This window comes from Nyctibius grandis, chromosome 7 (assembly GCF_013368605.1).
Source record: "Nyctibius grandis isolate bNycGra1 chromosome 7, bNycGra1.pri, whole genome shotgun sequence".
In the NCBI taxonomy this organism is placed as follows: Eukaryota; Metazoa; Chordata; class Aves; order Nyctibiiformes; family Nyctibiidae; genus Nyctibius; species Nyctibius grandis.
This window is the reverse complement of record NC_090664.1, coordinates 39,946,719-39,968,496: the sequence shown is the minus strand read 5'-3', so window position 1 is coordinate 39,968,496 and position 21,778 is coordinate 39,946,719. Positions and strand designations below refer to the sequence as shown.

At 46.6% G+C, this 21,778-nt stretch overlaps 1 protein-coding gene across 1 annotated transcript in view; it reads left to right on the top strand.

The window, feature by feature from the left end:
- The first annotated feature begins 17,999 nt into the window (after window positions 1-17,999).
- ARHGAP21 (Rho GTPase activating protein 21) overlaps window positions 18,000-21,778 on the top strand; it is a 130,891-nt gene continuing 127,112 nt past the window's right edge. Inside the window, 2 exon segments of the mRNA XM_068404899.1 lie at window positions 18,000-18,102; window positions 19,340-19,645. Of these exon segments, the coding sequence (XP_068261000.1) occupies window positions 19,559-19,645 (87 nt within the window). The 5' untranslated portion in view covers window positions 18,000-18,102; window positions 19,340-19,558.

Here is a 21,778-nt window from a genome sequence, read left to right as displayed (position 1 = left end):
GGCAAGTTCAGAGAAGCTTCAAGTGACCTTCTTGTCCATTTGCACGTTTCAAGCCTTCTGTTATGCAAAACTATGGGTTATCCCATTAGCAGCCTTAGTCCATACAGTTTTTCTTTCTGTCCACAAACAGGTGCTTTTCCTACTAATTCAATTCACAGAATCACAGAATCACAGAATCAACCAGGTTGGAAGAGACCTCAGGGATCATCGAGTCCAACCGTTGCCCTTACACCACCGTGTCAACTAGACCATGGGACTAAGTGCCATGTCCAGTCTTTTCTTAAACACATCCAGAGATGGTGACTCCACCACCTCCCTGGGCAGCCCATTCCAATGTCTAATAACCCTTTCTGTAAAGAAATTCTTCCTGATGTCCAACCTGAACCTCCCCTGGTGAAGCTTGAGGCTGTGCCCTCTTGTCCTATCGCTAGTTGCCCGGGAGAAGAGGCCAACTCGCACTTCACTACAACCTCCCTTCAGGTAGTTGTAGACTGCAATAAGGTCACCTCGGAGCCTCCTCTTCTCCAGGCTAAACAACCCCAGCTCCCTCAGCCGTTCCTCGTAGGTCAGACCCTCCAGACCCTTCACCAGCTTGGTCGCCCTCCTCTGGACTCGCTCCAACACCTCAACATCTTTCTTGAAGTGCGGGGCCCAGAACTGGACACAGTACTCAAGATGCGGCCTCACCAGTGCTGAGTAGAGAGGGACGATCACTTCCCTAGACCGTCTGGCTACACTATTCCTAATAGAGGCCAGGATGCCATTGGCCTTCTTGGCTACCTGGGCACACTGCTGGCTCATGTTTAGCCAGCTGTCGATCAGCACCCCCAGGTCTCTTTCCACCGGGCCGCTTTCTAACCACTCTTCCCCCAGCCTGTAGAGCTGCTTGGGGTTGTTGTGGCCAAAGTGTAAGACCCGGCACTTGTTCTTGTTGAACCTCATGCCGTTGGTCTCGCCCATCTATCTAACCTGTCCAGATCCCTCTGTAGGGCCTTCCTACCCTCCAGCAGATCGACACTCCCACCCAGCTTGGTGTCATCTGCAAATTTACTGAGGGTGCACTCAATCCCTACGTCTAGATCATCTATAAAGATATTGAACAGCACGGGCCCCAGAACTGAGCCCCGGGGAACACCGCTAGTGACCGGCCGCCAGCTGGACTTTGCCCCATTCACAACCACTCTCTGGGCTCGGCCATCCAGCCAGTTTTTAACCCATTTAAGAGTCCACCCATCCAAGCCCCGGGCAGCCAGTTTGTCTAGGAGGATGCTGTGGGAGACAGTGTCAAATGCCTTACTGAAGTCTAGATAGACTACATCCACAGCCCTGCCCTCATGTACTAAGCGGGTCACTTTGTCATAGAAGGAGACCAGGTTGGTCGAGCAGGACCTGCCTTTCATGAATCCATTTTGGCTGGCCCCGATGCCCCGATTGTCCTGCATGTGCCGTGTAATGGCACTCAGGATGATCTGTTCCATCACCTTGCCTGGCACCGAGGTCAGGCTGACAGGCCTATAGTTCCCTGGATCGTCCTTCCGACCCTTCTTGTAGATGGGCGTTACATTTGCTAATTTCCAGTCAGCTGGAACTTCTCCAGTTAACCAGGACTGCCGGTAGATAATCGAGAGTGGTTTGGCAAGTTCATCTGCCAGTTCCTTCATTACTCTGGGGTGAATCCCATCCGGGCCCATAGCCTTGTGGGTGTCCAACTGGCACAGCAGGTCACTAACCATCTCCTCCTGGATTACGGGAGGTTCACACAGCCCCCCGTCCCTAACTTCAGGCTCTGGGGGCCGAGTCTCCTGAGGACAACCGATCTTGACATTAAAGACCGAGGCAAAGAAGGCATTGAGCACCTCTGCCTTTTCCTCATCCCCTGACACTACACTACCCTCCTCATTCACCAAGTGGTGGAGGCTCTCCTTTACCCTTCTTTTGCTGTTGATGTATTTGTAGAAGCTTTTTTTGTTATCTTTGACTGTAGCAGCCAAATCAAGCTCTAATTGAGCTTTGGCCCTTCTAATCTTCTCCCTACACAACCTGGCTACGTCCCTATAGACCTCCCAAGTTACCCGACCCTTCTTCCAGAGCAAGTAGGCTCTCTTTTTTTCCTTAAGTTCTAGTCTAAGTTCCCTGTTTAACCAGGCCGGTCTTTTTCCCCGACGGCTTGCCTTCCTACAGACTGGGACAGCCTGCTCCTGAATATTTAACAATTCCCTTTTGAAGCATGTCCAGCCTTCCTGGACTCCTTTGCCCTCCAGGACCGATTCCCAAGGGACTCGGTCCACCAGCCTCTTAAACAGGCTAAAGTCAGCCCGCCGGAAATCTAAGGCAGAAGTTCTACTCTTGCCCCTCCTTACTTCCCCCACTATTGAAAACTCTAACATTTCATGGTCGCTACTCCCAAGACAGCCACCGACCCTCACATCTCCCACTAGTCCTTCTCTGATTCTACTGCAATGCATTTTCTGAGGTTGAAGTGCTGAAGAAAGCTGAACCCAAACTGGGTCACATTTTGAGGATTTCTTTTGAAATCACACACATAACTTTCCGTACGTTTAAGGTTCTGATAAAAATTATTTGACTTCTGTTACCTCCAGAACTGTTTTCATTTTCTACAGTTTGCAGACAAGGACAACAGGTCAGGGGCTTTTTTTGTGTGTTATTTCTTGTTCAGCTGAGCAGCTCCACGTGGTGTGTTGCATTTCTCAGCTGGCAAAAGACTTTATTTTTTTTGAACTATTGTTGGATTGGCACGAGATGCCTGAGAGTTTCCCATCTTACAGTCAGAGACAAAGTAAATAAACTGATAAGGGCTGTGGTAGATATACAGAGGGAAAAAGGAAATTACTTGGGAAGCAAGAAGATTGATCTGAATTATTGCGAGAATCTTTTCTTACATGCCCGAGTATGTAAGTTTAGGTAAGTAATGCCATTCAAATCAAGAGCTGTGAGTAGAGCATAGCAAAAAAATAAATTATTTTACCTGTGTTGGTAAGTCATCCGTTCAGAACCAGGCTAACCTTCTTAGCTCTGAATTTGTATAGCTTTACAGTTTATTCCTGAAGAATTTTCTTCTTATATCATGGTTATTCTGCTTGCACCTGGTCTTTTACTGATCATTTCCTTATTACTCCTTCTATCTGTTATACTTTCTGTTATTTTCATCTCTCTTTTGCTAAGAGTTTTAGCATTTCTGTTTTCTTACACATTTTTGATCGTCTCCAGCTCATTTCACATTTCCTTTACCTATTTTGCCAGCTTTTGCTTCCTCCCTTTATCTGTCTTATCTTTATAATTACCGTATATCTTTTTTGATTTTCCACAGTACAGCCTCACAGTATCAAATACTCATGTTGCAAAATTTCCCCTCATATAAAGATCAACAATAAGTTAGCTGGAAGTCATCCGTATTTCATTGTATTTGGCACTGAGAAGCGCAGCTTTTAAAGAGCCTCCACCCTACAGCTGCATCTCATCATTGATCCATTTAAATACACTAACCTAGTCAAAAAACAAATGTTTCCCATTACAACCTGTCTCTAAGTGACATCTATGTGCTAGTTTAGGAATAGATCTTCCTAACAGAACTACGTTGGAGGTAAAACAGGAAAAGATATTCTTCTGGTCCAGTGCTAAACACTTGCTTTTAGCCTGAAATAAGTATGGAGCCATGTACTTCCATGCAGTTATATAGTGGGTAAAATAAACATTGTGAGCATTGCTCACTGAATACAAATTCTGTAATTATGGGTTACGTGTATGACCAGTTAGTTGACTAGAAATCGGCTCCTATATTTGTAGGGATTTCTCCATGGAAAAGGAAAATTATGAAAAACTCTGAAGTTCATAACGAACATAGGGTAGGATATCTAGCATGCTAGTAATATCCCAAAGGCCCTCGGGTCTTTATAATGGTGATCACACCACTACAGCTTCGTGAAAGGAGTAATGGTGCCTGATCTGCCCACAGGATAATACAAGACTGTGTGAGATGGCTTGTTGGTTTGTTTGATTTCATTGACATAGTTATACTACTAGAAATTCTGCTAATCAAGATGAAGTGTCTTAAAAAAAAGAAAATGTGCATTTTGCAGGTCCTGTCACACAGGAGCATTTTGATGTCAACCTCATGGAAAGACGAAAAAAGGGTTTCTTACAACTGAGAAGGAAAATACACAATATATTCAATACTATATTCATTATTTCATGTATGCATATGTTGAAATAATGATCAATATCCATTACAGATTGTCTTTCAGTCCTCACGCTGCCTTCATACTTCTCGGTTGTTGGTGGGCTGCAGGACTCTGCAGCACTGCTCTGTTCCAACGCTGTCACAGGAGAAATAGTGGGTTTTATAATGAGTGAGTGGGTAGCTGTAGGTTTGGTACTCTGGAACTCATGGGAGTCTGTTTCTTGACTCCAAAGGCAAGTAGATAAAGGAGAACATGCAGTGAGAGATAAACAGGCTTTGGAGCGCTTTGCAGGAGCTGCTACCAAGCAATCCACAGAGGCCGTACCCAGCTACTTACATCTTCTGGCACCTTTTGAAATACTATGGTTTCTCCTGAAGGCCTTTCTCACTTCCAAATGCTTTTTGCATGTGTTGGCTGGGTGCATGAATTATAGTTTCTGCAGTGCTAACACTCACAAAACTAGGTCTATTTTTGATCACACTGGCATCTCCTTTCCAAAACCACTTTTCTTCCCCTTTAATCCACAACTGTAGTCAACAGCACCTTTGACCTCTGGTGTACCTTCCCATACGCTCAACCTTAAAGTAGACATACTGTTAAAACCCTGAGTTGTATTTGCTTTCTGAATTAACATCCCAGCTGCAATAAATGTGGCAGTTCTTGGATGAAAAAGTTATTGTTTCAACAATACCAAAGATGCTGTTTACTGGCAGCATCAGGAGAGTAATTGCAGTGATCTCAGTTCAGTCACACACCGAAGGCTGTGTTTACAGTCACAAGGACTGAGAAATAACCTGCTGTAGGGAGGCTTTGGTTCTTAGTTCCAGTTCCATGAAAGGGACACATCTCCAACTACTGTATTGTCCAGCAATGAACAAGATAAGGATTTAGTCGCTCCTTGCTACAGAATAGTTTAGAGAATATCTGTACTGAAAATCTTTCCATGATGCTGACATACAGAACCGATCTCCAATGAAAAAAAAACCCAATCCTTGTGAGAGTGTATACTGTGAAAAGACAAGATTTGAATTGTTTTAATGCATTTGGCACATAGTATATGATGCTTAACCTGAAGAGAGGTCAAGCATATCATGTCTCAATATTTTATTTTTCTCTGGACTGACACACAAGTCAGTTGTGAAACAGATCTTCTAATAATTTCTTATGGTAGTGGACACCACCACTCAATTCTTTATTACTATTAAATGGACCCAATTTCTATGTCAATAAAAATGACATGTACTAGGCATGTTGCTTCCAGGGTCACAACCATTCCCGGTATAGTCTGCGACAGACAGACTGCTAAGTTTTGTAACATGATGAATAAAACTAAACGGAAAATCAATATTTTCTTTTACAGAAGCTTTCAAAATACAAGTCCTAGTGCCTTGCTAAGAGTACAAAATCCTTCCTTACTAAAAGCAAACCTCCAGTGATACAGATCCTGCAGCACAGTCACACTGTTGCTCTCACCCCACAAAATGGCATGGCAATTTATAAAGTGATAAGCCAAAGAATTAGGAAATAACTAATTAACATAATTGAAATGTCTCCGTTAATATACTTTGTTAATAGCAATGCTACTAGGAGGAAGTTCCCCCTACACACTTGGATGAAAGCCTCACTGTTAACTCTTATCATACTTATTTCTTAATATAGAAATAATTAATATTTGTATATGTGCAGTTATATAGAGCAGAATTGCACAGCTGTCCCCTGCTAGTCATCAAAGGGGTGCTGTTTTATATACAGGAATAAAGTGTTACTTTTATTGTAATTCTCACAATACGAGAATGGACAGAAAGGAAATGGGCTAATAATACATCATTACAGTTACAGTAGCCTGGGCTCTCCCAGAAGTCAGTGAAGAGGAGTAAGAACCCTAAGAAGTTGATGCAAGCCACCTTAAACAGTGGTATGAACACATCTGGTCAGCTTCTGTGCCTCTTCTTTGACTATTGAGAGAGCCTAGCTGATTAGCTCAGACAAATGAATAATTTATAGATGGGTAAAATCAGGTGTCAGGAATCCCATCCTCAGTGTCTAGTGCTCTTGGAGAGCACAAGGCAGGCAGGAAATTTCCTTTGCCTCAGGGTGTTAGAGGGTTGTGTTATTAGGTTCCCTGTTTGCCAAAAAAAAAGTGTCCTCTTGCAGCCAGATTTGTAAGGATTTGCTTGCACCTGGAGTTAGCTACAGTGGCCGTGATGGACCACCTTTATTCGCAACAAGAGATTCTTGTCTTCACAGGGAGCTAAACTAAAGGTGAATAAGCCATTCATGTTTTTGAAAGACAGTACCCAGCATACACTATGCTAATCCATTCACCTTCTCAATATTTCAGCAGTGCTCCTGCTCTGAATTGGAACCAAAAGCAAGTCTTTTCATTAACAGCCAGAAGGAGAGAGTGAGTATGAGATCCATTTAATTAGAACATTTCCAGCCAATACGCTAAGGAACGTTTAGATTCTGCACTTATCTTATGCATAGTCAATGGAAATTGCACAAGCAGAGGCTGAAAAGTCTTGGAGGAAGCTAATGTAAAATGAGCAAAGACTAAAATAGTCTAGACCATAGATTACAAGAATAAGGCTCTGGTATTCATCAGAGAAGCACCAAAATATTTAGCTACTAAGTGGACCCGCTGTCTGTTCAAGAGTGGCGAGTGAGCCCTGACACAGTTTAGAGCAGCCTGCCAGTCTGCTCTGCGCCGAGTGCCGCATTTGAGCGTAATAACGTGGTCCAGCAACACTTCTGCAGAGGATGCTGCAAGGAGCAGTACCACAGGCCAGCACAATCCCCTTGCCCAGAACTGCCCATCTCCCTGTAGCAGGTATATCCTCTGGCTAGGTCAGTTTTTTCTCTACCCTCTTGCAATGCAGAGTAGCATAAAAGGTGGGGCAGTACTTCATTAGTCCAGCAGTCTGTGAAATAACCATTTCGCTCTAGATGTAGCTAAAGTAGGCAGCTGTTTGAGGAAGCTGTCTTCAAGAGACACTAGCATGGACCATCCCTTCCCAGTGATTCAAGCAGCGTGCCTCACTCTCTGCCCTCATCTTTGTTCTTGTAAGAACAATATTGTCATGATCAAAAAAAGCGTAATCCTCCAAACTGGAGTCAGAAACCAGGAGGAAAAGCCAAAAGATGACTGCTGCAGTGTTTCCACTCAGTTCATCCTCTTTGCTAAAGCAGCTAACTATCGGAAGGGGACTTGAGCTCTGCACAGCTGTTATTTACCTCTGTTTTGAAATGCAGAAAGTTGCAGTAATCTGTTTATTTTTCTTTAACTCTTTTGTGCTTCGGAAGTATCACACAGTTCAAAAGGCAATATGACTAAATTTTAAGAAAATTATTGTGCTAGCAGTGCTTTAACAACCGTTTCTTTGTAAAAGGAAAGCAAAAAATAAAGGAAAGAAGATTAAATAAACAGAGAAGCTATCAACAGTGCAAAAAAAGTCTTAGTGAATGAAGAAGTTTGATAAATGATGACCGGTGCAAATCTTTGCTTCTTCTCTGGCTTTCATCAAGAATTCTCTAAAATTTAAGGATGACTCCAAAAGAGGAGCTTGACACATCACAAATGGAATGGAACCTGTTGCTCCTGCAGCTGGTCCTGCAGGTCTGGGAATGAGAAGAGCAGACAGGAATACAGCATATCAAGGAGGAGGGTTTTCCCTTTAGATTTCTTTTTTATGTTAATCAGATCCAGTTATTATGGCTAATTACCTTTATAGAAGTTGTATAATACTTGTGGCCCTCACCTCAGGCAGCTGTATAGTCCTGAAATCTAACAGTCCATCCCCATCTGATCAAAAGGGAACACCACTCTTACTGTATCAAAATGATTAAGCCCTGTCCTTAGACTTTGGGGAAAAATGCTTTGCATTACTGTGCTCAGAGTTTGTTTTGTGTTTTGCTTAGGGCTTAAGCACCACCTTGAGAATTGAATTAACTTGGACTGTTTCCCCTTGCCTCCCTTGTAACGCTTTGGTCTAATCCTGCAAATGACCTTTGTGTGGACATACTTTGCATCCACATGGAGCCATTTGGAGTCTGGTGCATGTGAAACAGCACAATACTGCAGCGAAGTGTTCGAGAATATCTAATGAGTTAAAATATTTGGCTGCTGCTTTCTTCTGGGAAAGCAGTTCTGAAATGAACATCTGAGGATGTCTCAGCAGAAGACTGGGCTGAAAATATTCTGTAAACATGGCTTTGTTCCTTAGCTCATTACTTTCATTTTTACTCCTCCTAGCATTATGTTATTACTGATCAGATTTCTGGATTGATTTTTGTTTAGATTTCCAGCTCTAAGTCCATTGCCAAACAGGGATGAACTGGTGGAGGGTGCTAACAATTAATTTAGTCACACTAGAAACATGTTATATTCAATGCTTTTTTCAGTCAGTTCAAATGCACGTTTCTTCTTTACATACTGGAGTTTGCATAGTCAGACAACATAGCCTGTTTGAAGAAAATTAATGAGCATTTCTGTTCATTAGTTGCAATAATTCACATGGCTGGATTTCTATGGGTTTTTTTCCGTACAGGCAGATGAGCCACTTGGAACCTGAACCCAGCCCCAGGTGTCCGTAATTCCCACAGTTATCTCTCTTGGTCCCTAAAACTAGAGCAGAATCACTCATTGGGTAATATCTCTAACTCTCATCAGCCAGCATCTTCTGCAGCATTTGACATTTGTTCAAAGGGTTTGTAAAACACTGAAAGAGAATGAATCCACTATTTTCTTCTCCTAGAAAGCAGAATTCGTAGACAATCCTTTCTCTGGAAGTAGAATGTAGCTTGATGGGGAATTTATAATACTTCTACTATAATATAATTCCAGGAAGCTATGATGACAGTTTAGCTCTGTTAAAATACCAAACATATTCCTAAGCCAGCCTCTTCTGGAAAATTCATACCATACAGACATAAATACAATCCAGCTTGCCTCACAGGGTTTGTTTTTTTTTTGGGGGGAGAGTGTCATGCTTTCCTGGATACTGTGTCCCCATTTTTTATCTCACTTTTTAAAAGCCAGAGCAGGAAGATGAGTGGTGGGAAAGCAGTGGGGGAAGAAAAAAAAAAACAAAACCAACAGTGTACTATCACTTTCAGAGCCTAGTCTCCATAAATAGCAATCAGCTTACAGGTTTGGAGACCTTCTGGCCTTTAGATGGCTCCTGCTGTCCCAGAGAGCATCGCTTGTGTCTCTCTCTTCAGCGAAAAGAGAACTGAGCAGCGGTCAGTGGGCACAAGTAGCAGCACATGGAGTCAGGTTTAGAAGGCAGTAAGAGCTGAGCACCTGGCTTCTACAGAGTATCTGGTAGTGAGGTTCTGATGAGCTCAAAGTGAAATAAAAGCTCTTTGGACGGAGTAGGCAAAATAAGAAACCAGCAACTGATACATTGCCTTTGGGTGGAGCATGTCATTGTTGGAAGGAGGGAGGGTTCTGATGAAATCAATATATTCCTATGATATAATGTATAATTTTTACTCCTGAGCTTTTTCTCAATGCCTGAAAGCTATCTTGATCCAGCTCCAGCTATAGAGGAAGATCTGTTAAATGTCAGGGCTCAGGAGAAATCTGTCACACTTTGTCCATCTAGAGGGAAGCTGTGTACAGTCAGAAGAAATACAAGATGGATAGCCTGAATTTTGGAGGCGGCTGTTAGCACCTCTGTGCTACTAACACACGGTTTCACTAATAAGCAGATCAAGCAGCTGATTATGTGATAAAGCAAGGAGAGAGTGATAACACTGTTGTCAATTCATCACCAGCTATTTCCACCTAGATTGTCAGTTCAGTAGTTAAACTAAACATTTTACAAAATAGGGCTGATTTATCACCTCTCAGCCGACAGCACAGAACCAAACACAGACGACAGCACAGAACCAAACACACAGCAGACGAGCTAAGGTAACCCAAATTGTCATTTCACTTGTGTCTGCTGTTCGAGCACTTAAACTTTTTCTGTCATGGCCCATTTTAAATAGATTGGATATTTATTGTGTTGAACTCTTTTAAACTCTGCATGTGTGGGAGGGGAGGGTTTCTGAGGGAAAATGCTGCACATCTAATAGTCCCTGCTGGCTTTCTAAAACAAGTTAACATTGTTTGACCTAAAGTGAATAAACCCTCAGCAGAACTGAGGCTGATGACTTTATCTGTTAGACTCTGGCTCCTCTAATTTAAAACAAATGAAAGAATGTAGATAGTTTAAGTGAACACAGAAGAGATGGGAGTGATATTTTTTTTCCCCTAGACCTTCACAAAATTAGGAAATCTTGCTGTAAACAGGCATGGCATTTTCAGAAACAAGTTGTTATTCCACAGCGACAGTTTCCAACAGCAAAACACGAAAAACGAGTTTTGCTTTGCTTATGGTTTCAGAGTGTTTCAGTAGAGTTTCATTGCTAGGAACCCAAGTTAAAAGTAAAGTGAGTTCTGCTGGGCTCCTCCTAGCCATAATCTTGCTTGCTCAAATTTTACACTGCAACTCATTCCCCTGGGCTCGCTGAATTATACTTGAAATTGTTTTTGTCTCTGGCTAGATGATGGTAAATTCCTGCAGGCTTGAACAATTTCGTATTTCTTTACAGAGCACTAAGTTTGCTGTTGGAGCTGAAATACTAATGCCCCAAACCCACCAAAATGTATCAAACCCCAAACTCAGAATAGCAGGGATGGTCAGTGTGAACAGCTGAGGCTTATTGCTGTAAAGGTCGTGCATCAGTCTGCCTTGGAGCACATCGGTAGCTTCATACGAACACCTCTGTGTCCAGTTCAAGGAGACCATACAGAGGCACACACTGGAGCATTAATAAGTACCAAGTCAGGTTGTGGATTCACAAAACATCAGAAACTTTTCACCATATCTGTTTTGGACACATTTCTCATGGAAGAATAACCTACCTCACTGCTTGGTCATCCTTGCTCTGAGGGGAAGTGAAGTACCATGAGCCTCTTACCCAGACACAGCTTCCTCTCCCTTGGCGATGGATCAGTGACACTGCCCAGGAGGAACAGTCATCTCATTGTCAACTCCTGGCTTCTCTTTGTGCCTTGGACATTGTCACCCTGACTGCATGAGGAGCAGCATGCTGACAGAGGCAGCTCTCCTTTCACACCTCAGCTGTGTTACCCGAGAAGATTACACTGAAGAGTGGAAGACACATCAGCTGAGAGATTGATTTTCATAGGGTAGCTAGCTTGTTCCCAAAAGCAGGCAAGTGCCAGAAGCCAAATGGCTCCTTTCTCCCTAAAATCCAGCAGGATAAGGACTAGATGCCCAGACATCCACCCAAGCTGTAGTGTTACTCTCTATTGGTACCCTCAAACTCACAAAGTATTCATTGCCTTCTCTTCCAAACCCTGGGCTTTAGTCTGTGCACAGATATACTCCTCTGTCTTTGTGGTCATGTCACACCTCCTCTTTGCAAAGGTGTTGGAGGCATATGTACGCAAGTACACACATGCACACACACACACACAGAGTTGCTCTGCCTCTAAGGAGATCAAAAAGGGCCAGGAAACAGCAGCAACACACAGCCTGGATTTAAAAAAAAAAAAAACAAAGTCCCTTTTGGGCAGCACTGAAAGGCAAGACCTAGCTTCCTACCTCTGAGAAAGCTGACTCAAAACCACGATGCCTGGCAAACCACCTATCCCCTCATTTGCCATCATCATCATCCCACAGCTGGTATGGGAGGAGACAGCCTGACCATTTCTACACACATTTCAGCTCAGGACACCAGGGCCATTACTCACCCTGTGGGATAAGTTCTGCGATTTCATGCTGCTACTGGAAAGTTGCTGAGGTATCCTCAAAGCAGTGGGTGGGGCAGTTGTTCTGGCACAGGCTAGGAAATAAGCCCTGGCAGCTCCTGCATGGAAGGGGCAGTCATCTTCCCATGCACATCTCTACTCAATGGTCACAGTCTCAGGACATGGCCAGAAACATTCCTCACAGCTTCACTGAGCACACCCAGTAGTGATCTTCACCTCATGGTCCTGGACCTGCCATGCATTAATGCAATGTCACACTCAAGCTGTCTCGTTGCCTTGAGTCATTTACAGCTACAGCAAGAAGGAGGATCACAGGGGAAGGCAAAAGACTGCACTCCCCATCAGACCGGTTAGCTAGGTGCTGGAGGATATTCTGAGGACATAAAAGTCATTAGTGACACACTTCTGGTCTTACAGAGAATCCCTTTCTCTTCTCCTCACCTGTATTCAGCAAGTCTGGTGGTGCTGGCTCTGGTCTGCTTCCATGCCCAAGCACTCACAGGAGGCCCTGTTTCCCCTTTGTTCTAACCCAACACTTGCCCATAGGCTTGCCCTGTACCTGCTCTGCACATCTCGTTATTCATGGGCACTGCTGGAAATCAACCTCATATCTCAGATTGGAGCCCCTGCTATACATTTTTTCTATGCCTTCAATACATTCTTCTTTTTGTAATATATCCATTGTCTTTTAACTTCATCCACCTGAATTTTGCTCCAAATGGTTAATCCTTCTCTGGATGTCTGAAGTAAGTATAGTCCTCTCATGTCCTATCTCATTTCTGTGCCTTGATGGTCACCTCTTGCAAGGTCTGCTACTTTCTGTTGCTTCCTTTCTGTTCATAGGATCTTTGGACATCTCTGATCAGTGGTCCTAAGCTGACCACTGTTCCAGCTCATAGACGACACCTTAACACTCTCAAGATACACAACACACCACACATCTTAAGCATCTTCCTTGGCTTTCCAGTAGACAAATGCCTCCTTTTCACCACAACTTTAGATAGGTGGAGATTTTCCCTAAGCGCTAAAAGTCCTGCAGAATACTGTATGCGCTTAAAATGGTGTTACTTCTAGGGGATATTGCCTAGCACCCTGTGACTGGTGGAGATGGCATGACTGAAGCTTCAGGATTCCCAAATCCTTTCTTACTATGGACCCAGTGGCAAGGTCTGGATGCAATTTTCTTTGGCAGTGCTGGAGCACTTGAGAAGCATCAGCGTCTGGGGCCCAGTGAGGTAAATATGATCTCCTGTGAAGACAAGATTGAAATAAAAGAAAGGAGACACTTTGGTCAGAGTTCAGTGTATACATGGGAGCCAAGACATAGGCATGGCAGTGATGACATTTATTTCTGTTGCCAGAGTGTAGGTGATAGGAACGTCCGTAGAGCGAGAGGGGAATATTGTGGTAGTTACCAAGAAAACAGCCACCACCAGTGATGTCTAGGATTAATAATATACTAAGTGCTGGACAGGACACAGATGTCTGTATCATGACTGAATCACAGGAATCTCAATGCAGATATCTGTAAAGCAAATATAGTTGCAGACAATGGTCATATTACTGTGTAGCTCTAGTCATGATTTAATAGCTTTTACATGTCTAGGAAGGGACTGTCTAGTAGCTGCAGTATCTTGGAAATATCAATTAATGAAAAATGTGCGCATCATCCACTTCTCGATCTCCCATTCTGTGGAGAATCTAATGAATCATTCTCATACAGGGCACCTGTCAACATCCTCGGGAGCAGGGAAGTTGTTAGACTGATGCCAATCAGTGCTCTGGCCATGCGCTGAAAGGTCTGTAGCCAGGGTGCTCACAGCGGTGCTCACAAACACTTTCAGGGAAGTAGTAGCATTCATTACCTCCAAAACAGAGGAGACTGCAGAGGTGTCCATGTTCAGCTTGAACCTCTCAACGCAGGCCCTGACCGTGAGATTTAAGCAGCTGGGGTCTATGGTGGAAAGTGTTATCAGAATGATTGTTACCTCAGCAGTTCCTACAAGTGACAATTTCTAAAAGCAAACATCAGTACAAACATCTACTTGCTTAGAGGGATATCTGCTCCCACTCACTCTTCCTTTCATCCCCAAACTCACGCCCTGTTAAACTCGGACCTTTTCCAACTTAACTTTTCAGACTTTCTAGTCTTTTCCTTATCCCAGCAAAAAATACCCAAGATTTACTGCTATCTCCCACCACTGCCTAGCTAATCTACCCTACTCAGGTACTCCACGCTAGTCTAATCTAAGAAGTCCTGTAAGAAACCTGCTCTCACTTTAACTTCTGTTTCTCTCCGCTCATGTTGTTCTCTAACCCAAAGTTAGGGCATTTGGGACTGGCTATGGCTGAGCCTCCTCACTGCTCGTGGCACCTCGGGTCTGACTTATCATGGTGGGCTGCAGGTGGTGAGAAAAGAGAGGGCCTTCCAGATGGCAGGGACAACGTAACTGCTTGGGAAGTGAGTTGCTTCACAGTAGGCTGGGCGCAGGTCAGATGTCTAAACATATGTTGTATGTGTGAGAGAAAGGCATGCCCCTGGGCCCTGCTAGAGGCAGATGTTAAGGATCATGTGGGAAGGAGGCAGGTACCTAAAACATATTTAATGCAACGAATTTCAGTCCTCCAGTCTACCTGGCCAAGTGAATTTTGAAGTCCACAATTTAGCCTCTAGAATTCCTATGTTCTCAAGATATCAACATGTTCATTCAGAAAATGATAGTTCAAGAAGATTGAGCCCCATAATTGTGCCACCACTGATCCAGCAGAACAGGCAAAACAGAACAACCGAGCACACCTCAGATCCTGGACTGCAGTGCAGGCTTAACTCTGCCTACCTCAGCAATTTAAATTCAGCTGCTAGACTTTGCACTGAAGTGGCTAAGGTGCGCTCAAAGATGTCTGCACTAGCTCTCCTGTGGGGATGATACTCTTTAGCAAGGAGTGATAATAAACAGTAGGATGGTGCTAACACTTTAAGCTGCTGCAGCTGTCTGCTAAGTGAATATGTGTCAACACCTTCAGACTGGAAGGTGAGAAAGTGAAATTATAGCTCTCAGTTACCCTAATTCTGCTTGTGCAACCTCTTTTATTAATTCACTTTCAAGGGTGGTTAAGGGACTCTGAGGTTTTGCTTGCATGTTATGAATCCGAGATAATGAGCATGTTTCTGAAAGCTTGCCTCCTTCTTTAAGTTTTTCTGTTGTAACTATGACACCATATTTAGAATGAAAAATTACAGCAGCATAGCCTTATACATGAAAGTCCTAAAAACACTCCAGCATCCCAAAAGCATCTGCCACAAAATGTAGAACACTGATTAAGAGGAAGAAAATGAAGTACACATCTTAATAAAGATTTGCTAGTGTAAATATTCTTTTGATAATTACACAAATATAACCTTCTCAGAGTTAATAATAAGATCCATTTCCTCAGCCTATCTATAAAGTAATTTGTGACCCTAGGATCACATTTTCCTCTGTGATATTTTCATCTCTCCATTATAGTTTGAAAGCTAAAGGTAGAGAAGCTGATTGGCAATGTAAGAAAAGTAAAAATGGAAGATTTGTCACTGTGCTGATGTAGCTGTGCTGATATAAATAGAGACTCGATAGATACTAAATGATCACTCAGAGGCTACTTGTGGTTTAATGTCTCTGAGACATTTTGTAAATCTGACAACTTTCTACACAGATACTAGTTATGATGCTAATCTAGATTTGGAGTCAGTACTGTGGCTCCTATAGAAAAAGTGATTATTATGAATACACGGAACTGATTTTATATACGTCACAGATTTTTGACGATGTTCTGCAGATAGATTGACACGAAGACTACAGTGCAGAGAGCAGTATTCAGCCGAGCACACAGCTACACTTCTTGGTTCTGTTTGATAACAGCTTCTAAACAGGAAAAGCGCCCTGACTGTTCCCCTTTTCCATCCTTCAAAAATCTCAAGTGTTTTTAATTCTAGTCTTTTCAACTTCTTCACAACCATGGACCAGACTATATTAAAACAGTTTGCTCAGGGGCTGGATGGCAAATAAATCGTTAAATGTTGTATGACAGTGAGAAACAATTAGGGAACTGGACAGAACCATCCTGTGGATTGCCAGCTGGACAGTAGTATGCTCACTTAAAATATGTACATATAATCTCTGGTCCAGGTCAGGTTCAGCCATAAAATAGTGTTTAACATCAGAAATTTATGAGGAACTCAAATTCTTCAGAAACTACTACAGGTTTTTAACTGTATATACGCCTACTGAAATCCACGGCAGCATACGGAATTGTTGGTAAGCGCCTGAATCGGTGTGACAGGCCCCAAGTTGTAACACCCTTTTAAACTTGGCAGATGTGGCCCTGGTTGACAAGAATCAGCATTTGGACCTTGAGACTTTTTCTCCAGCTACTGGATGTAAGCTCTTCCCTCAGTTCTCTGGATACCAATATTCATACCTGCTGCCGATGCGAGTAGCTGATGGATAACCAGGCCAGCCACCTCGTTTCAGAGATCACTTAGAGCAGTGTAGTAAAAAAACCACCACAACCCAAAACATTATTATTGTTTTGAAAGCACAAACAGGACATGACCTTTCATTACACACAAGACCTTTACCATTTCTTACAAATGCTTTGTTTTTATTCCTTCCCTTTCACAGAGACCTTACTTGTCCAGCCACTATGCTGAAAATCACCATTCTAGAAAAGGGAAAAAAAAATTAAAATCACACACTCCAATAACGATAGATGAAGTATAGAAAATGTTTCCATTTACCACCTTCAGGCAGACAACAAAACCAGGCTCTCCACATGCTGAGGGGCAGACGGAGGACTTGCACATGGGTTGCGGCAATCCCAAGCACAAATACAGGCTGGGCGGAGAATGGATTGAAAGCAGCCCTGAGGAGAAGGACTTGGGACTGATGGTTGATGTGAAGCTCAACATGAGCCAGCAGTGTGTGCTTGCAGCCCAGAAGGCCAACTGTATCCTGGGCTGTGTCAAAAGCAGCGTGGCCAGCAAGTGGAGGGAGGGGATTCTGCCCCTCTACTCCACTCTCGTGAGACCCCAGCTGCAGTACTGCGTCCAGTTCTGGGGCCCCCAACATAAGAAGGACATGGAGCTGTTGGAACAAGTCCAGAGGAGGGCCACGAAGATGATCAGAGGGCTGGAGCACCTCTGCTGTGAAGACAGGCTGAGAGAGTTAGGCTTGTTCAGCCTGGAGAAGGCTCCAGGGAGACCTTCTAGCAGCCTTCCAGTACCTGAAGGGGCCTATAGGAAAGCAGGAGAGGGACTTTTTACAAGGGTATGTAGTGACAGGACAAGGGGGAATGGTTTTAAACTGAAAGAGAGTAGATTTAGATTAGATATTAGGAAGAAATTCTTTCCTGTGAGGGTGGTGAGACAGTGGAACAAGTTGCCCAGAGAAGCTGTGGATGCCACCTCCCTGGTAGTGTTCAAGGCCAGGCTGGATGGGGCTTTGAGCAACCTGGTCTAGTGGAAAGGTGTCCCTGCCCATGGCAGGGGGGTTGGAACTAGATGATCTTTAAGGTCCCTTCCAACCCAAACCATTCAGTGATTCTATGACTTCAGCCTGGCCCCCTCCCAGAGCCCCCCAAGGGCAGCCGTGACCGCTGCCACCCCGCCGGGGCAGCCCTCACGAAGGCAAGTGCGGGTGGGAGTTGGCGATAGAACCACCAGATCCTGATTTAGGGCGGAAAACCTGAGATTATTCCTTTGTGGACTCTCTCCCTGCTCCCCCCCCCACCTCCCGAAAACGCTGGGCTGGGGTAGAAGGAAGCGCCAACGCCTGCCGCTTGAGGCGAGCGGAGGCTGGTGGCGGGGTGCGGGTCCGTCCCGGCTCAGCGCTCCCCGGCCGCAGGGCGGGTGCCCTGGAAGGCAGCCGGGAGCCGGTTCCTGCCCTCGCGGTGTCGTCTGAGGAGCTGGGTGGATTTTTGGAGGGAACAGAAACTGCCAGCCTGGAGGCGGGAGAAGGGGACGGGGACGGGGACGGGCTCCCCATCGGCCCCAGCAGCGGAGGCAGCGGGAGCCGCTTGCGCCGGGAACGCCTCGTCGCCGCCGCGGGGCTGAGGGGCCGGAGCCCCGCCGACCGCCGAGTAAGAGGGGGGCAGTGTCTGGGCCGGCGGGGCAGTGCCGCTCGTCGCGGGGTCGCGCTGCCGGCCTGGGCTTGGCGGGCTGCGGACGGTTGTCGTCCCTGCTCCTGTCAGGGCGGGGGCTGCCGTGGGGCGCTGGGGCGGACCCGGGGCCTTCGGGGGGTGTGAGGGAGTAACGGCACGGGGGAAAGGGGAGGCCGTGCTCGGAGGCCGCGGACAAGGAGGAGGTGCCACGCTGGGCCGGGGAGGGATCGTGGTTGCCGGCACAGCGGAGGCGTTTAAGCCGCGCAAACCCCCGCGCCTTCACGAAGGCTCTGACTGAAGCTCCTTGGCGCGCCCGCGACACCTCCTCACGCTGAGCCCGGGCCGGAGCTGAGCAAGCGGCCCCTGCCCGCGGCGGTGGGCGAGGCCGGTGCCCAGGTGGCCGGGGGAGCGCGGCGGGCGCAGCTGGCGCGGCGCGATGGCCCTCAGCGCCGAGACGTCCTAATTGGCGGCAGCGGAGCTGGCAGCGGGGGGCAGGGCCGGCCCGGAGCGTCTGCCTGCTGCCGCTCTCGGGGCGAAACGGCGCGTCCGTGCGGAGGGTAGGCGGGAGGGGCGGCGGGCGGGGCGCGGTGGTCTGATCGTGAGCGGCTCCGGCTACGTAGACGGCGGGGAGGGTGCCGCCTGCAAGCAGGGTAGGCTAGCGTGAGAGACAAAAGCCTGGCTCGGCCGAGCGAGGGGCTCGGCCTCGCAGCTGCCGGGAGGGCTCTTTTGTTGCTGTTTCCTAACCGGAGTTTGTGCGTTTCCCGCCGCTCCCCGCCCGTCATACCGCTGGTTACGGCCGGGGTGAGGACCGCGAACGAGGCGGCGGCCTCCGCCCAGCTCGGTGAACGAGCGACCTCTCAGTTCCCTGCCTCGTCCGCCACCAGTTGATCAAAGTTCGGCTGGGCCCAGGGAGGAGCGGCCGGCCTGCCGCCCCCGCGGCTGCCCTCCGCGGCCCGGGGCAGCGCTTCCCCGTCCCCGCTGTCTCCCGCGGCACGAACGCCTGTGTGTAGCGAAGTAGGAGTGAGTGGGCGCCTCCCTCCGCCTGCCCTCTCCTCCTCGCGGCTGGGGCTCTGGATAGGAGGAGCCTGAGGAAGAGGAAGATGACGAGCGGGTGCAATTAGCCTAACAAGGGACGGGTGGCGGAGGCGGCAGCGGCGGCCCCGCGCTGAGGACTGACACATCTGCTCTCTCTCTCTCTCTCTCTCTCTTCCTCCAGCCATGAAGGCAGAAGCCGGGGAGCGCTGCTGAAGCCCAGGGTCGTCCTGGCGCTCTTCCCTATGGCAGCTGCGTGAAGGGGCCGACTCCCCCTCCCCCGGCGGCGGGGCTGGCCTCGTCGCGTCGGGTGTGCGCGAGTGGCTCTGGTTCCCCCCTCCCTTCCCTTCCCCGATGTGGGCTCCAGAGGATTTGCGCCTCCTTTGTAACCGGGAATGAAATAATGGCGACCCGGTGGGCAGCGGGGCCACCCGGCGGAGATGGCGACAACGAGCCCCCCCAGGGCGGCGGCAACGGCGCCGGCGGCCAGGTAGGAGTGGCGGGGGCGGGCGGGGCGCGGCCTGCGCGTACGCCGTCGGCGGGCAGGGGCGGGCGGCTGCCTCCCGCCGCGGGGAACGGCTTGGCTGGAGCGGGCTTAATGGCCGCCCCCTCTCTCCCTCCCTTCCTCCCTCCCTCTCTCTTCCTGCCCGCCCGCCCCGGACTTGCTGGGAGTTGGACGCTGGGAGCAGTGCGGGCGTGCGGCTCCCCGGCAGCGGGAGGGGAGGCGAGGCTGCCGCCCCGGCCGGGAGCTGGCCTGGCAGGCGGGCGTCGCGCCTGGGCCAGGAGGCGAGGGCGCTTCCGCTGCCTCACGGACCGGGCGGCGGCTCCGCTTCCCGCCCCGTGGAGCGGCCGCTGTCCTCCCCCTGGGGGCGGTGGTTTCCGTGGGGTCCCCTCGTCAGCCCCGCGGTCAGCTCGCGGCTTGTCGCCCCCACGCTCAGTCTCTCCGCCTTGTCCCAACGCCGGTCTGCCCCGTCCCCGAGGGACGGGAGCGTTTCGCTGGGCGGCACTGGGGTACGGCTTCGTGTCGTCCCCCCCCCAGCCCCGTCACACTCAAACCCTGGTGCTTTTTAGTAGAAGCACGGGCGTGGCCTCTGCCTCCTTGTAGCCAGTACTTGCAGTCCTCCTGCCTCTACCCAGCGGCTTGTATTAAACGTATTTCCATCCATAGCATTTGTTGCTGGAACGGTCCTGTGTGTGTTTAAAAACTTCGTAGTATGCCCTATGGTGGCACCATTGCATGTTCGGACTCGCGACACAGTTTTTAATGCAGAACCGTGTCTGATGCTTCTTTCTGTGCTCCCTATTAATAGTAATAAATGTCTGTGAAACAACTGTAGCTTCAGATCCAACAAAATATATGTAACAGCTTCAGTGGGGTTGATCTAACATCTGTATTAAACTTTATTTACAATGGCAAACTTGCTTTTGTGTTTCTTAAAGTTAGGGTATGTCGTGCCAAAGACAGAAAACTGACTTAAACCTGTGTGGGGCTGTGAAATGCATGCCCTTTATATAGATGTTCCCCTTTTGTTTGCTGATATTGGAATGTAGTAGAGTGATTTTAAACCTACAGAACTACCTACAGAAAGTGTGGGTGGTTTTTTTATTGTTGGTTTTTTTTTTAGTGTGGGATTTTTTTTTTTTTTTTAAGACACTGGTTTTTAGTTTACTGCTATCCTCAATTCACCCTTTTGCCTTGGTTTAAAAGTGGCACATATGGTATTGTAAGATTTTCCTTACTGCCATCACCACAGTTAAGATTCACGCAGTCTCTCAAAGCGAGTGGGTTAGGTGAGGACAAATGAGTCTTAAGTAAGAAAACAGAAGATGTTAAGATTTAAGACTTTGTGATAAATTATGATTCTTAACTCGTATGTAGATTTAATCATGTATTATTCTTGTTGATGTCCTTTTTAAAAACGTAACTGAAAACAAGGCTGTTTTTGGAGAACGTGTTCTTTAATACTGTTCAAACAGTGTGGTAAGAGGGGGGGGGAAGCACAAGTGTAAAAATGAAAATCTGCTTTTTAATCGTTATATTGAGACTGCTGGTCTTTTGACACTGGCACTTGTGATAATCCACCTGTGGCTACTGTGGTCAGCCTAACAAGGCCTGTGGCACTTTTGGAGCTCATCATGTTAAAGCTGTCTAATTGGGGACTACTAATAGGTATGGAATTGCAAAATGGACTGCTCTGCCTGTTTTTTTGCCTGATAGTTATATGTTGCAGTTAAAATGTAACTGCTGGAAAACATGCACTTACACTGATGATTGCCTTAATCACAGCAGGCCTTTTCTTGAACGTAGATAGCCCTCATGAATGCCTAATCAAGGTTGCAATGCTTTCTCAGTTATTTTAGTATACATATTGCTGCATGGCTTAAAGTACAACTTATTTTCTAACAACTTTTTTCATAGATTGGTGTAAAATGCCAAGAGAGAGTGAGGATTTGTGACTTGTGATCTGCTGTCTCAGTTCAGTTGACAGAACAGTTACTGTGTACAGTATAGTGAACAAATCCCTTTAAGTGAAGTCTTACTTGTATGAAACAGTAAGAACTGCTTTTCTGATGAAAAAAATCAGAACACACCTTTAATGAAACACGAATTACTATAAAAAAG